The following is a 15949-nucleotide window of genomic DNA, read 5'->3' on the forward strand; positions in this document are numbered from 1 at the left end:
GAGCACCAACTGAATGAAAGGTGCAGTGTAAATTTGTCCTGCTTTTCATAAATCAGACTCGCTCTGTCTCCACTCAGTGTGTGTGTGTGTGTGTGTGTGTGTGTGTGTGTCCTAGTGGAAGTGATAATGGTGAATCATGGCTGTGTGGTCGTCCTCCTGGCTCGGAGGATTTAAGCCACTGACTGGCAGCCTGATTTCTTGTTTGCGTTTCTCCAGGAGCGCCGTCTCAAACGTGTTCGTGTCACCTTGTTAAAGCAGTCGCATCAACTTCAGGAACAACTAAAGACTGTGGGAATAAAACGACAGAGTGAGGAAATTATTTGATCCCCCTGCTGAATTTAAGTTTTCTCAGAATAAAATGAATTAATTTTGTTTTAATATTAATGGACATGGACAGAATCTCAACCAAAAATCCAGAAAAACACAAACTGACCCAGAGTCGGATCAGCAGAGCACGGAGGGGTGGTTGGCAGCGGTTAGTGTAACCAATATTGTTGCCGTGTTGTGTTAGGCATATGTCTCTGAATTAATGTGAATTCTAATCAGTGGCGTCTTCTCCATCAGGTAAAGGTCACATGATGTTGAAATGCCTGGCATAGACCTGCCCACCTCGGAACGCCACAGCAGCATCACCCCAAACCCTGCAGGAAGTGATGTTGTACCCGGAGATGAAGTGAGTGACACGGAGCACCTCCTGGATCTGTACCACTCGTCTCCAGTGGAGCTAAAGGAGGAAATGCAGCGAGTCGACAGCAGCTGGAGCCAAGATGGAGACCTGCAGGACTGTGGACAGTGAGTGTCCTTCAGCTGCTAATCTGACCTGAGTAATCAGTAAAACAGATTTTTAAGAGTTGCTGTGCAGCTACTCTGCAGCATTTTTTCAGCTGAGGTCACTTTTACCTCAAAGTTTGAAAGAAGTGGATAGAAACTATATATTCTGAAAACATTGAACGATGAATTTGCGCTGCTGACTAATAACGGCACAGTTACACTTTTCTCAGGTTTCTTGTTCAGCTTGAAAACTTCTCACTTTGTGCATATTTCTGCCAGGTTGGAGGGGAGATGGCTGCTCTGGCATGAGTTTATGAAGGAGTACGACCACTTGGATGCTTGGCTGAGATTGGCCGAGGAGGCCGTCTCTTCCCCAAACTCCGTCCACATTGCCTACCAGACCGCCAAGGAGGAAATGAAGAAGTTTGAGGTGGGGAAAAAGAAATAACTTAACCAGAAACTGAAATCTAAACTTGGCTTCGGGTGTTTTAACCTCACAGGGATTCCAGCAACCATCTTTCACCTTGGACTGATCTGTATTTTTGTTGTGCACTGAATCTCTTTTGTTGTCTCTCTGTGACAGAATTGATGTTTGAGCTCTGTGTTTGTGTTCAGGCACTCGCACAAATTAAAACCTGGGTCAGAGCAAAGCTGGGCCAAAGTTCAGCACATGGTTAAAGTTGTCATCCAGCCAGGGTGTAAATATCACTCAGCAGCCAGTCGTAAAGCTGAAGCAGGCAGCATCAACACATAAATCTACTCGTGCTGCCGGCTTAAATAACAAGACCACCTCTGACCGAAAAGCTGTAGATTCTTCTTGTTTGCACAAATTAATTCAGGTTCACACTGATTGTGTCTGCAGCTCCAACAAAATGAGGAAGAGGAGAAACAATTAGACTGAATTAGAATTTGATGGAAAAGGAGGACAAGGAGAAGGAAGAGAATCGGGAGACTGAGCATCTTTATGCATCTCTATGATGTCACTGAGGTTTCCTGTCATTAATACGATCCTCTCACAAAGAAAGACGCCCCCAATGTAGTTCACCTACTTCCTGCATTAACCCCCTAAGACCCGAACTCTCATGCCATTTTTAATTTCTCTTTGCTATTTGGACTGATTGGGACCTGATGAATGTAAAAACAAAGAATTGCATGATTTTATTTTATTTTTAAATCTGATTTTTGTTTCTGAGAAACTTGAGATCCACATATGATGATATGACCTTGGCAGTATATCGTCCTCGTAAGTGGACATCAGGCCCATGTAGAGCAAAATTTAGTATTTTGGTCTAGACAACCCAAACTGATGTCCACATATGTGGACGCCAGGTCCTCGGAGGTTAAATGCTGGTTTGCAAAATGTTCTGATCAGGTTTGCATCTGCAGGTAAATGAACATCAAATCTCTAAAACGGATTAAAATCTGTTTATACTCTTAGTCTTAAGACCATATGTTGTATATTTATCATCCTTGTGATAAACCCATGTCAGCCTTTGGTTTATGGACTTTGCATTTTGAAGCTTTAGCATTTGCTTTATTGCTATGTTTGTTTTTGTGAGCCACATATTAGGACGAGGGATCAGGATCTGGAGTCGTGCACACTGTAGTTTTATTAAGTGTGTATTTATAAGATTTCTACAACAGATCTAAGTTGTGCCTGAGAACAGGAAAGTCATCTGCATAGAGGAGAACTTTCATAGCAGGCTTGTACAAAGTGAGGCTTTGTGCTCACATTGTAGATGTGTAGCTACATTTGTAGCTACAAACACTCGTTTTAATTCTGTCAGCCTGTTTTGATGCACAATTTAGTTGAAATCCGGCAGAAACGGGACTTTTAGAGTGTTCTTCTGAACTGTTTGTATATCGCATACATTTGATTTGGGTTTCATTCTTTCTGGAAGACAACAGTCGCAGGCTCGTCCAAGTTTTCCAAATATAAGAATATCTCCACCTGATCAAGCCTGGATTTGGGAAACCAAAAAACATCTGCTTCAGATGCACTTTGTGTTTGTGTGTTCAGAGGCTGCGGCGAGAGGCGGGGCCTCGCCTCATCCAGCTGGACAGCCTGACCCGGAGGAATCGAACACTAACTCGGCTCTTCCAGGGTACCATGCAGGCTCGGCTGCTGTCATCGGCGAGGGAGTGCGGCCGCCGCTGGGATGACGTGAGCGCCAAACTGCAGTCCATCACAGGCCAACTGCAGGTACGCGAGTCAGACCTTCTGAGGAGGATTTCACTTCTCTCTCTTCTTTATAGTTGACTCTTCCCTCTCTCTCAGCTCTTTGTCTCAGAGTGGGAGGAGTTTGATGCGCAAAGGGAGGAGCTTGCAGTTTGGTTGGCTGACATGGATGTCCGCCTGATCGAGGTTGAGCAGCTGACAGGAAACGCCTGTGAAAAACTGAGACAGCTGCAGGTGTGGGCTTGTTTTGAAGTGACACATCAGTTTTTTCTGCATGTTTTTACTTTGTTATTCATTTTATTTCATCTTTTTTATGCGTAGTCGTTTCAGGAGTGCGTGTGCGAGAATTCGGGGCGTGTGAACGCCCTGCTGCAGCGTGGCGAAGCGTTGATCCAGCACAGTGTGCCTTCTGACGCTCAGCATGTCGAGAGCCAGCTGCTGGAGCTGCTGCAGCATTGCAGCCACGTCTACAACAACATTGGACGAACGCACACCCGGCTGCTCAGCATGAGACTGGTACACACACACACACAGACACACACACAGTAATCAAAGCGTGTCTCAGGTAATTAATATAGTGTTTGATTTTTGTGCTTTTAGACGTTTAAAAACATGTCAGGATCTGAAGTAATCACACTTATCATTCATTTGGTGTTTGTGCATCGTGTCAGCATGAGTCTGGTAACCTGAGGGCACAAAACAAACAGTGTGTAGAACAAATACCTGTTTGAAATGTTGATTTTAAAACTCTTGAATGTAAAATTTAACTTCTCTGCAGCTCCCAATAAAATAGAATAGAATAGCTCTTTATTGTCATTCTACATGTACAATGGCACCACACAAACTGTGCTGGAATAAAATATAAATGGTAGACGTCAGGAATAAATAACATGCAGGAGAATTGTGTACAATCAACAGGAATATGTTCGAAAATGATAAAGGCACACATCAGAGAACCAGATGCAAAGTGCTCTGAGGTAGTGCAAAGAAAAGACGACCTCACAGGTGAGATCAGCAGAGGTGTGGGGTGGGGGGGGGAGTGGAGCCGTCTGTGCTTCATGAAGTCCAGGATGAGTTTATGTTTGAAGGGACATTCAGGTTCAGGTTAGTGGGAATATTCAGAACTTGAGGGATGAGGTTTTTTGTACTCCGTCCTTCCTTCCTTGGGATGATGCCAAGGCATTCCCAGTCTACCCCTTCTCCGTGTCCTGGGTCTGTCCCAGGGTCTTCTCCCATTGGATGATGCCCAGAACATTTTACACAGGAGTCATCCTGGTCAGATACCTGAACTACTTCAACTGGTTCCTTTCGATGATGAGGATTAGTGGACCGCCTCTTTGCCCCTCCCAGAGTTCCTCATCCCATCCCCGAGGCTGAGCCCAGACACCCTTGGGCAGAATCTCATTTCTCTTGCTTTTATCCACCACCTCATTCTTTCTATCACCACTGAAGGTTTGTGGCCATTTCCCAGTAGACTGGCTTTGCTCTTCAATCTCTTGCTTCACTCACAGAGAAGTGACACTGACACTCCCCTCTTTCCACCTGAGAACTATGCCCTCAGACTTTGAGGCGCTAATTTTCATTCAATCTGCTCCAACCTCGGCCGCCACCTGATGAAGCCAATAAAACCATCATCCCCAAGAAGCAGAGACGAGATCCTGAGACCACTGAACCAGACGCCCACTTAACCCTCGGATTGGTTCCAAGAAGCTTCCTGGTTACTATTTAGATAGAGATATCTAAATATCTATGGTTACATAGAGATGCGTAACAGTAACTCGGGCGTATTAAGGACTTAATGTTGTGGTCTGACATGAGTGCTCCAGTAACTGAGTACTGTGAGCTTCAAAAACATGCACATCAACCAAACCCCAGCACTCATAAATATCCTCTTCCTCCAGGTGTTTGAGGACGACTGCATCCTGTCCCAGGCTACAGACTCTGGTTGTCCTTCGGAGAGTCTTTTAGAAGATGAGGGAACAGCTGAAAAGCAAAATGTGGACCTCCCCGCATCGTCAAACAATCCTAAAGGTAAACCAACATCTCTGACCTGAAGGAGTCGATTTGATCAGTTACTCACAAAAGGATTAAGATCAAAACGAACCATAAACCTCTCATCTGCCTCCTCCTCAGACCCTCCCTCACCCATTCACCATCCTCCATCCTCTCCTACCCATGAGCACCTGGGGCTGGAGTGGGACCCGTCAGTTGACATTGGGCGCTCTGTCTCCCGTGACGACGCCGACTCATCGTATTTCAGTGCCAGCACAGGTAAGAAGATACCTCACCTTACACGGGAATACCACCTTAAGAAATCTAAGGTGGCACCGTGAGAATGCAGATTTGTTCTCTCAACAGGATTTTTTTTTTTTTCTTCTGCAGGTCTGAAGAGGTGGAGCTACCTGAGTTCCTTTGACTCTCGGTCTGACATCAGCGCCGACATCAGGAACCAGGAGGGAGACTTGGTGAGTTAAACTCTAACATTGATCCAATTCCACAGGTTAGTAGAAAGAAATCTTGATTGTGATCTGCAGTGAACCCCGCAGACTTCCTGCTGCACAAACTCTTGGAAATATTCCACTTCTGCCGCCCATTTGTCATTTATGTCCTTTTATTTACTTTGTTACTCCGTGCTTCTCTTTCAAAGGATGGGAATCGCCCGACTGCGGTGACTTCACTGTAATTTGTTATTGATCAAACTGTTACAGAGTCAATAGTTCATCTATATTTTGGTGATGGAGGATACTGTGATACATTTATTCTATTCCCTCAAACCATAAACTCCAATTTTCTGATTTGACACGCACAAAGTGGCACAAAAGTGGAAGCAGCTCGTCCGTTACCGGCCTCTAAGGACGGACAGGACTGGATTCTGAAGTAAAAATCTGGTTCCAGTTTCCGAGCCCTGGACTGCAGTGATGAGTAGTTTTCTCATTTGAAATCATCATTTGTCATTTTTGTCACCAGTTAACGAGTTTTAAATCGCAGAGATTGTTTCACTCTAAAAAAACGTTTGCTGTTACGATACCACCAAGATTCTCACAATGAGTGGTCCTGGAATTGAACCCTGGGGAACACCTTTAGTTCCATTATGGTAGAAGTGATTCCTTCTGCCTGCGCACACTCACATCTGTATGACAGGTGATTGTCAAACCATCCAGCAGTGTTTGATTTGTTCTCCGGTTTAACGCCTTAGCTCGATTGATACGAACCACATTGTTTTTTTTGTGTGTTTGTTTTTTGAATGGATAAAGTCATTTATTTCTCTTGAGGTTCTGAAAAAAGACATCATTTGGTTATTTTAGTCAATGAAACCTCCCATCTCTCCCTCCATCACAGCATCCACCAAACTGTAGTCTGGAGCACACCGTGATGATATAAACCAGCAAAACACTGATGTTGGAAAACCTTTTCTTGCAAAAACCTCTGGCTGAAATTAAAGCCAGTCTTTGTGGTGTTTGGCCTCCTAATTGTGTTGTTTGTTCTCTCCTCTTGGTTGTTCTGCTCTGACCCAGATGCTGCATGGCCCAGAGGCCTGTCTGCCTGCCTCCGTCTCTCTCACACAGTCATTGATGTTCAGATACAGCGGCTCTCTAAAAACGTTCCCCATCAGCGGCTGTCGGCTGTATGAGCTGGTTACAGCAGTTCACCTCCTCTTCTGCTGATTTATTGATGATGCCTGCAGAACGTGGCACCTCTGCATGTTGTCGGGTTTCCTTTTTTAGCTTTATTGTGGCGAGACGCTGCAGTGTGCTGAAAAAGCTGCTGTATGAGACAGGCAGAGGAGGGGGGAAAAGGGGAAAATAAGATGGGGAAACAAAGGCAAGGACAGACGTTGTCAGAGTCTGAAGTAATTTGAATGTCCTCTGGCAGCCTGTAGCTTCCTCGTTTTTGTGTATTTCTGTCTCTTTCAGACAAACGCACTGTGTCGCACTGTCGGTGAAACCCAAAGCCCAACAGGAAAGAAACAAACGAGAGGCGCACGTAAAACTGAATTAGCATCTGATTACAGCTGCAGGATCATAACAAAGACATCAAAGTTTGTGTCATCTCACTCTGCTTTCTTATAAGCCCAGCCTCATTATTTACTGGGCTGGCGAAGACGTGATGTCAGCGTGCCATCCCCACGGGCTCGGCTCGGCACCACCTGCCCCGAGGACTCGTGTGGTCGTACTTCATTAAATCTGCGACTGTGTGACCTCGTCTCTGGGTGCTCGCACGCCACATGAATTCTGAGTGCTACTCAAAAGGCGTGCCTGCAGAGTTTTGTGATCATGTCCACTACAGTCACCACCGCTGGCTCCTGTAAAAAGATTTGTTTTTTCCATTTCTTGTGATTTCATGACTGAAAATGTTCCTGGTCGTCTTTTTATACAGTTAACTTATTAAAGGTACATTTTGTGAGAGCCCTCTGCAAAGTGTAATGACGACCTGCACCACAAGGTGGCGTCGTCTTAATGAACATCATGTTTACAGCACAGATAATCTTTGCATCATTTCCCACAATGTTTTAAAAAAAAATTAAGAAAAGAAATAAATGCACACGAGCTGCTATAAGATTAAAATAAAAAATATCGATATAAACTAAACCTTACAGTTCATGAGGTGACGACTCAAAAATAACTGATAACTTAATTGCTTGTTACTAAACTACTTTTAGCAAAATTAAGTTACTTAATTACTTGCCAGAATAAAATAATTACACGACTCGTTGCAGTACTTAAAGATCTAAAAACACATTTTCACATAATTACCAGTTAATATAAACCTGTAGGCTCTCACACACCAGCATAGACCCTGTCTGCATGAGGACACACAGGATCTTTCATTTAGCTTTTATGTACAAGCACAAAGCAGAGTTAGTGGTGAGCGGCCTGGATGCACTTTCCACTTCACCATCCTGCGACACCACCCTTTGTTCCCTTTTGTGGAACAAAATTAATCTTCTGCTTTTCTTTACTTCATGCTGTCTTCCTGTTTGTTTGCTTCTTCTACTCTAACTTTTGCTAAGCTGCTCCAGCAGATAATAAAACACAAAGGTGGGAATGAGCAGAATAACTGGAAGTTTTGCAAACCTGGATGGATAATAGAGTTCAGGGTTTGACTTGGAAAATAAAAAAGAAGTTAAATCATCTCAGTGAGGTTTTAAACTTTTCTGTAATGAACTCTGTCTGCAGGAATGGCTTGATCACACTCAGCTGGGCTTCTCGCCTGTCGCAGACCAAAAGGAAGAAGCTCTGGGCTGCAGGGACCAGTGGAAGACCTCGACTCCCGACCGACAGGACGGCGAGCCGGTTGACTTTGACGGAGGCCGCGTGCAGGCGTGGCTGAGGGTCCAGAGCGCCGCTTTGCCAGAGAGGAGCACGTCCTGTTCGAAAGAAGTGCAGACTGATGGGAGGCTGAAGGTACTGTCTTAAAAAAATGCTCATGTTCAAGATCCATGGTTATACTTCCTCTGTGGTCCAAATATAACCATGAAAAACAACCGAACAGCGCGCTCGATCGCTGAAGTTATCTTTATAGTTTATTCTTTACAAATAACATTCTCCGAGATGCTTAACCAGTTGGTGCTGCTGCGCTTCTCACAAATCTTAAGTCATTAGAAGTTCATGAGCGGAGCTGTGCATTCAGAACTGTTTTATTTTCCATTTAAACACTTCCAAAACGAAGCCGGTGCCCTCGAGGTCGGCCCTTCATTTGAGAGCGTCTGTTTGTGGGAGAGTGAAGCAGAATGTCAGCAGACGCAGGTCAGGAGGTTTTACACGCAGATGATATTCATGTGCTGAATGTTAATGCTCAACTCCAGGAAAACCGGTTCAGTAAAAAAAAATAAAATAAAAACCCAAAAAGAGTTGAGGACAGTCGGTTTGGTTTTATTCCAGATGTTCATCACAGACGACACATGAAGACTCCAAATGAAAAGCTCAAAGCACTGCAGATATAAACAGCACCCGTCACAATAACATGTGTAAGGTGACCCCTCACATAGATACTCGCCTCTAACAGCCACAGGGCCAAGCAGGAGGAGACGGTTGGAATCAAGTCTCAGTATTTTCACGTCTCCATGAAGTCCTACGGTTTCTCTAAGCTCTGCTGCTTTTATTGAACTTTGTGGTTGTACACAGTACAATTAGACTTAGGTTGCAACTTCACCTTATATGAAAAATAAAACAAACAATAATTAAAAAAAATATATATATATATAATATTAAAGGATGTAGACATGCGTATGACATGCAGGGTCACAGTGAGGTCGTTATAACTGAGAGTCCAAACGGTTCTACCAGGATGACTCTCAGACTGAAAGTGAGCTGTGAGGGTGAAGAATGAAAGCCTCTGTGGGGTTTGGTCGGTGGGAGAAGTTCAGGCAGGCGCGTGGGGTCACTGCAGCTGCTGGTGGCTTTCCCGAGGCAGTGTCTGTGCTTCAGAGAGAAGCTAAACCACTGCCAGCTGCCTTCAAACGCCATTGATAAGCTCCTCCTCCTTTATGCCTGTCGGGGGCATCAGGAGAAGCCCGGCTGATGGGTTGTGATGACAATGGCACATTTTTAACTCCCGCAAACACAGATTTTCCTCTGTTCCTGTCACCTGGGACAAATTAGTATTACTGCTTTGACTGCATCAAGAGTTCATGTTTGGTTGCATTCAATAAAAGAAAAATAAAGACCAGATTTGAATGAACTTAATGAATGAAATGAGATGACAACGTCAATAAGAAAAAACATCACCACAAGGTGGCAGCAGTTTACCACAAAGTTTGGCCTAATTTAATGTTTGTACTGTTTTCTATTTAAAAACGACGACGGCACAGATTGAGCTCCTGAAGCTACCAAAATAAATCCGCAAAGTGTGGCGTTAACATGAATTCTGTACAAATTTGGAGCTAGCAGTGGCCTGAAAAAAGAGGTCTTGTGCTGGAGGGTAAATCGAACGCCGCCTTGTGGTTAAAAGCGGAATTACACACTAGTACAGCTCAGGTCTAGTTCAACTTTAGTTGATATCTACGCAGATATCACACGGACATCTGTAATATCTTTTTTTTGATGGATTTAGAAAGTTTTTAAGTTCTTTTTAAGCAAGTTTGTAGAAATCGAAGCTGTGAGCGACATGTCAGACGCGCAGCTTTAAACAGTTTACGCTCTCCTCACTGACTGCCAAAAGTGAGAGTGAGCAGATTTGATAATTGTAAGCAAGAGAAGCTCTGTTGATCTCTCAGATTTAGTTACACAATTTCTTTTGCATGGCTCCAAACAGCTGCTGCATTAATGAGTCTGTCCTCAATCACACACACAAATCCAATTCGGCTCTTACAAATCTGTCCTGCGTGCTCTCAGATGTAGAGTTGCGGCCCGACTTTGGAGAGCACAGATTTGTTTAGCGCTCACTCACGTCCTTATTGTTTACCTTGGTTTGTCCCGAGATGGTAGTCGGGTCCCCGAAGTGTGGGTGAAGAGGCAGAAGTGTCCCCAGAAGCTCATTAATACAGGTTTAGACTTTACACTGACGCAGCCGCACAGTCTATATGTTCCAGTTTAAAGTTGCAGCTCGCACAACAGATCCCATCAGCCTTTATTTTCCTCCCAGATTCATCCTCCTGAATAACTGTCCTCTCCAGGCCTCATGTTTCTCTCTCCATTTAGACTTCATTGGCCTCAGCCTTCATTTTCTCTCCCTCGCTCTCATTACTGGGGAATAGCATCTATTTATCCTCCTCTTCCTCCGTCCCGTCTGCTGCTCCTCGGGCTGCCGAATGAATCCATAAAGTCTTGATTTATGCATCGTCTGACTGCACTTTAACTGTCACCATAAAAACAGAGAAGCACGCAGACTTCCTCCTTTCCTTCTTCCTTCTTTAGTTTCTCCTTGCCCTCGTCTTCCTCCGTCTGACTTACAGCCAGTCCACATAACTGTCCGTGTGCAGGAAATCTATAAAGATGAGGAAGAGAGGGATGAAAGTTTGTGGATTAGTTTTTAGGGGTCAATTCAGATGACAAAGTGTTATTGTATCAGATTTCTTTATGTACTTGAATTTGAATTATGCAAATTTGATTGAGCGCGTGTTTGTGCGAAATAGCACTGGGACGTTCTAATGGAGGTTCATTACAGAAAAAACTATTGAGTGAGTGCAAAACAAATTGGAGGAGAAATTAGCTGCAAGTCCAGATCGAGAGCAGCGAAGGAGAAAGTCACAAAGTTCGTCGATGTTTTGCAGCAGCTGCAAACTTGTGATGAAAACAGAACTGTGTGGCGTTTGTTCATGCGACAGGATATAAACTGTATATAAAAGATGGACACAGTCGTGATGAAAAATGAGTTATAAAACTAAATCTATCCCCGTACAGCTGTTATGAAGGAGGACATTGGCCCTAGAGACCAAACAGGTGTTTGTAACCACGTTAACTTGGGCGTCTGTGGACTGATTCACTGCTGGTGCTTCTAGTGGACATTTGAGGAGCTGCATGTTTTTGGGACTTCCTCATTTGCTTAATGCTTCAATCCCGATGTTGCTGCTCTCCGATCTGACGGATAACAATGCAAATATAATCTCAAAGCTCAAAAACACAGCGTCCGTGTCTGAGTTGTCGTCCATCTTTAAACATTGACCGTGATTTGAGGAAGGATGAAGTAAACTCTAACATTTACATTTGTTTACCAAAATCCCCACGTTCAGATGTCGCAGTGTTGCATGGATGAAAACCACGCTGATGCATCCAGCAGCAGCCATGGCTGCCTCGATGACACACGGCGGCTTTCACCGTCAGATCACCTGAATTTAAAGGCCAGCTCTGATAGGATGAGGAACAACTATCAGTCACAAGCACCGGTGAGCTGATGGTTTTCAATAACAACTCTTTGTTTTTGTTACTTCAAGGAGAAAATAAGCATCTGGACGTGTTGGTAGATCGTTTTAAATCTATGAAGTTATAAGCTGTTGACACTGGTGTGGATTATTGGAGGCTCTCTGTTCTTTTAGGAGGAAGAGGAGCTGTACTGCTGTGAGGAACCAGAGCGTCTCATCTCTGAACAAAGGTGAGGAAACACAGAAATCCCTCAGAGAGGAACTCTGATGCAACAGGAAACTGTCACATATGTCCTGTTCTAACAGTTTGTTCAGGTCAGCAAATGCAAAAGTAATTCAGTTCAGATTGCTGTAAATACTATCAGTGTTTTTTCTACTGTCGATCTGTATGATGTCACGTGGAGCAGATATGCCTGATATGATAGTTGATAAGTCTCAGCCCAATCTTAACTGATTCATTTTTGAAGTATTAAAATATTCAATATGTGGGACACTGTGTCCCATAGCCTGTGTTTTTAAAGAAACTGGACTTCAAGCTACGCTTCACCTGAAAACATGCAGAAGTAGGATGATGACTGTATTGTTTTTAAAGGCTTGGAGCCATAAAAGGGTTAAATATCACTCAATACTTAACTGGGAATATAAAGCATGTTGGTAGCTGGTCACATAAATATCTGACCTCTAGATTTAGGATATGATTAGACAGTTGGATATAATATTTAATATTAGTATTTAAATATATTCTTTAACCTTGTTCTGTATATTTTGATTCATTTTTACCTCTTAACATTAACATTAACATTAACATTAATGTAAATAAAGGAAAACCCAAGTTAAGAAAAGAAAGAACAACTAAAATGATGATACTTGATCGCAGAGGAGCAAAGATTTATTTCTCCGGGAAGTGATTCTTGGATTTGTTGCATAAAGTTTGATGTCATGTGTGAAACGATCATGAAGTCAGAACGCCGTGTCATCCGTGTAGAAATGTGATCGAGTTTGTTTCCTGATGGGAACCTTTTTGCTCGTATTTCTGTTCAGTGGAACTAAAGCTTCTGTTTGGCTGATTAAACTGAAAGCTGGTCAGCATCAGTGTGCGTCGTGTGTCCCATCAGCACGGCCTTTGTCTGTGAACTCCCTGAAATGCTGAGACAAGATGAGGTTTGTGGTGTCGCCTCAGTGTGAGGAGGTTTCTCCGGCTGCTCGCGTTTCTTCTCGAACCACAAAGACTCGTATCTCAGGCTGGTGACTGAGAGGAGATGAAGCGCTCGAACTGCCTTTATTGATGTGACTGTGTGGATGTGGTGTAAAGCTCTGAGAGGTCAGGAAGAGAAGAAAACTGTTACATAAACAGTCAGTTTCCATTTGCACAGCTTTGAGCAGAAAGGCGAGTACTCGCCTTTCTGCTCAAACTTCAGATGCCCAAAGCAAATTTCTTAAAATGCTTTAATTATTCAACTTTTCATGTTTTAATTATTGATTTAGTGCCTCAATTATATTTTCTGCAGGTTTTATTTAAATGGCGTATTTCCAGGGCAGTTTCTGATGACTTTATAACTTTTTACATCTGGTGACTGAGCACAGTGAAGTCCCATCAGACGATGGGATACTGTTCTCACTGAGGGATGGAGGTGATCGGCAACAACGCTCAGGCAGGCTACGGAGTTTAAACAAGAGGCCCAGAGTGTGCCAAGAAAACCTCCCCCACACCATCACACCACCAGCAGCCTGAACTGGTGCATGCATCCATCCTGTCAGCATCACCATCTAAATGTCGCAGCAGAAATTGAGACGCATCGGGAAACTTTTTTTCCATCTGTTATTGTCCAGTTTTGGTGGGTCTGTGAGCTGTAGCCTCAGCTTTCTGTTCTTAGCTGACAGCAGTGGTACCCGGTGGTCTTCTGCTGCTGTGTCTGCTTTAAGGTTTGAGATGCAGAGATGCTCTTCTACATGGTTTGGTTGTAATGAGTGAGTACTTGAGTTGGTGTTGCTTCAGCTTAAAGCAGTCTGACACTTTCTCCCGGAGAATTTTTCCTGACCATTATCTGTAAACCTGAGTGTGTAAAATCATCTTTCTTCCTCATTCTGATGCAGAGTTTGAACTTCAGCAGGTTGTCTTAACCGCAGGGCTAAATGTGCAGAATCGCTGCCATGTTATTGGTACCTAATAAAGTGGCCAATGAATCTACATCTGCTTCCTAATGTTATTGTTGGCAAAATCAGATTACATCAAACACGACAAACCGCAGCCCTGACTCAGTTTATCTGACATCAGCAGGTCTCCTTAAAACCTAACGGTTTGCACTGAGCTCCTTTAAACTCCCCGGGCAGGTAAACCAAACACTAACGCCTCCACCTTCCCCTGCAGTGTTCCCCGTGTGACCTCCAGCAGCAGCAGCGGGGCTGTTTCCTCGCGCTCCCCCACCCTCCTCTGCCTCCTCCTGGCTGCAGCACTGGTTCTGCTGGCCTGTCTGGCCTGGGTCTTCGCGGAGCAGCCATGTCACCGCAGCAACACGATGGCCCGTACCTGCCACCTGACACTGAGATACGTCAACGGACCCCCGCCTACCTGAGTGCCAGTGGAAACGCTTTCTTGTGGCTCTTCAGGACAGAGGTTTGCAGCTCGCTGTGAGCAGTTCAAACAGCAATAACTTGAAACGAGACCACAAAAACAAACAGGTCTTCTGCTAGAAGATGGAAGAAAGTCTGTATACAATGATACACAGGATGCACCTAATGTTGGAGATCTTCTCACTCTGAAGTCTGACTTGCAGGGACCTCACATTATGTAAAAACTGTAAAAATGATATGGGAGAGGTTTATATATCCACGATGTGTCCTCAAACTGTGCTAATGTTAAAATGCAGCTTACAAACTGACCTCCCCCCCTCACTACATGACTGTATATAATGTTGCCATTTATATCAAATATTTGTAGTATTTTGTACTTCATAGTCCACGTCTGCCCGTGACGGTACTTTCCTAACTCACTTTGTACAGTGTTGCATGTTTTACAGGAAAATGCTTTACTTTGAGTGAACATCAGCGTTTGTGTCCAAGCTCATGACCGAGAGTGACGTTGACATTTTTCTAAACCACTTCAGTTTTTAAAGACTTTAAACGGGGCCGGGTTCTATTTTTTGCGTGTAATAAGACTTTAAACCAGAAGGTGGCGCACTGAGGTAAAGACGTCCCAAAAATAGTCAAGCTAATCCGACTTACTCTGGATTCGTTAGAGTTCATCCTTCAGAATAGTTAAAAGAAAATACGATTGAGAAGATGACAGTTTGACGGCAACAATGAAACCTTCTGGTCAACGTGCTGCCACCTTGTGGTGGAATATTTTCATTACAATTTAGAAAAAGTACCTTTTTGTTATTTCCAAGGTTTCAGACTTCTGTGAGAATCAAACTGTAGAGCCCATCTTTGGCCCTGTTGGTACCTAACATAGTCTCTGTTGATTTCAAAGTTCAGAGCTGTTCTCACGCACTGAAACCTGATTACTCAGACCATTTTTGAAGGTGGTCTGGGCGACACTGAAGGACCACCTACACAGCTCACAGCTCACAGCTCTGCTAGTCTACCGAGCTATGTGGGGCCGGGTTGCAAACCAGGACCCGTGCAGGACTCTGGCATCTGGTCTTTGCAAACATAAAGAAAATGTAGGGAGAGACATCCTGGAAGAACTGGTCCCCTGATGTTCTTGGAGCTGTGGATGCACATTAATGAGAGGTGTAAACAGGGCCTGTGGAAGTCAACATGGCGTCTTTTTAAACAGAGAGACGAGCTTTGACTGACCGGCAGTCATGTTCTGCAGAGGTATGTGAAGCAGTCACACATTAGAAGAAGTGAGCATGTTTTCAGTATGAAGAGCTGTTTGATGCCATGTGTGAGTCTGAGTTCAGCACAGCTTCCTAAATGTTTGAGGGAAAAGTCATTTTCTGTTGCTGTCATGAGCTACATAATTATGAGATTGTGTTTTTTAAAGCTTTAATGTGTTGGCAAAATAACTGTAAAACTGAAGTTTATATTGGTCGCCTGCCACCTTTCTCTTTTTTTTTTTTTTTTTTTTTTTTAAAATACAAGAATAATTCTTGATGTGTTGTTGAATATTTGAAAAAAGCCTTTTTGTCCAATGAAATGTCTTTTTTATATAAATGTGTTAACATTAATAAAAATTAATTAAATGGAAAAAGTGG

At 43.6% G+C, this 15949-nt stretch overlaps 1 protein-coding gene across 6 annotated transcripts in view; it reads left to right on the forward strand.

Moving 5' to 3' along the window:
* The window catches only part of LOC120738478 (nesprin-2-like), a 35358-nt gene extending 19945 nt beyond the window's left edge, over nucleotides 1-15413 (forward strand). For 2 of the 6 annotated variants that reach the window (XM_040039750.1, XM_040039749.1), the window contains 12 exons: nucleotides 565-792; nucleotides 1051-1201; nucleotides 2792-2974; nucleotides 3050-3184; nucleotides 3272-3466; nucleotides 4852-4981; nucleotides 5084-5221; nucleotides 5333-5415; nucleotides 8128-8355; nucleotides 11622-11774; nucleotides 11925-11980; nucleotides 14119-15413. In XM_040039750.1, coding sequence (XP_039895684.1) covers nucleotides 587-792; nucleotides 1051-1201; nucleotides 2792-2974; nucleotides 3050-3184; nucleotides 3272-3466; nucleotides 4852-4981; nucleotides 5084-5221; nucleotides 5333-5415; nucleotides 8128-8355; nucleotides 11622-11774; nucleotides 11925-11980; nucleotides 14119-14323 — 1863 coding nt within the window. In that variant the 5' untranslated portion in view covers nucleotides 565-586 and the 3' untranslated portion in view covers nucleotides 14324-15413. Of the gene's footprint in view, nucleotides 1-561; nucleotides 793-1050; nucleotides 1202-2791; nucleotides 2975-3049; nucleotides 3185-3271; nucleotides 3467-4851; nucleotides 4982-5083; nucleotides 5222-5332; nucleotides 5416-8127; nucleotides 8356-11621; nucleotides 11775-11924; nucleotides 11981-13258; nucleotides 13586-14118 lie in introns of those variants that run through there. The other 4 variants (XM_040039752.1, XM_040039751.1, XM_040039754.1 and 1 more) reach the window with 4 other exon arrangements.
* Nucleotides 15414-15949: the final 536 nt, after the last annotated feature.

Source organism: Simochromis diagramma, unplaced genomic scaffold (assembly GCF_900408965.1).
Source record: "Simochromis diagramma unplaced genomic scaffold, fSimDia1.1 OVJJ01000031.1, whole genome shotgun sequence".
Taxonomy (NCBI): domain Eukaryota; kingdom Metazoa; phylum Chordata; class Actinopteri; order Cichliformes; family Cichlidae; genus Simochromis; species Simochromis diagramma.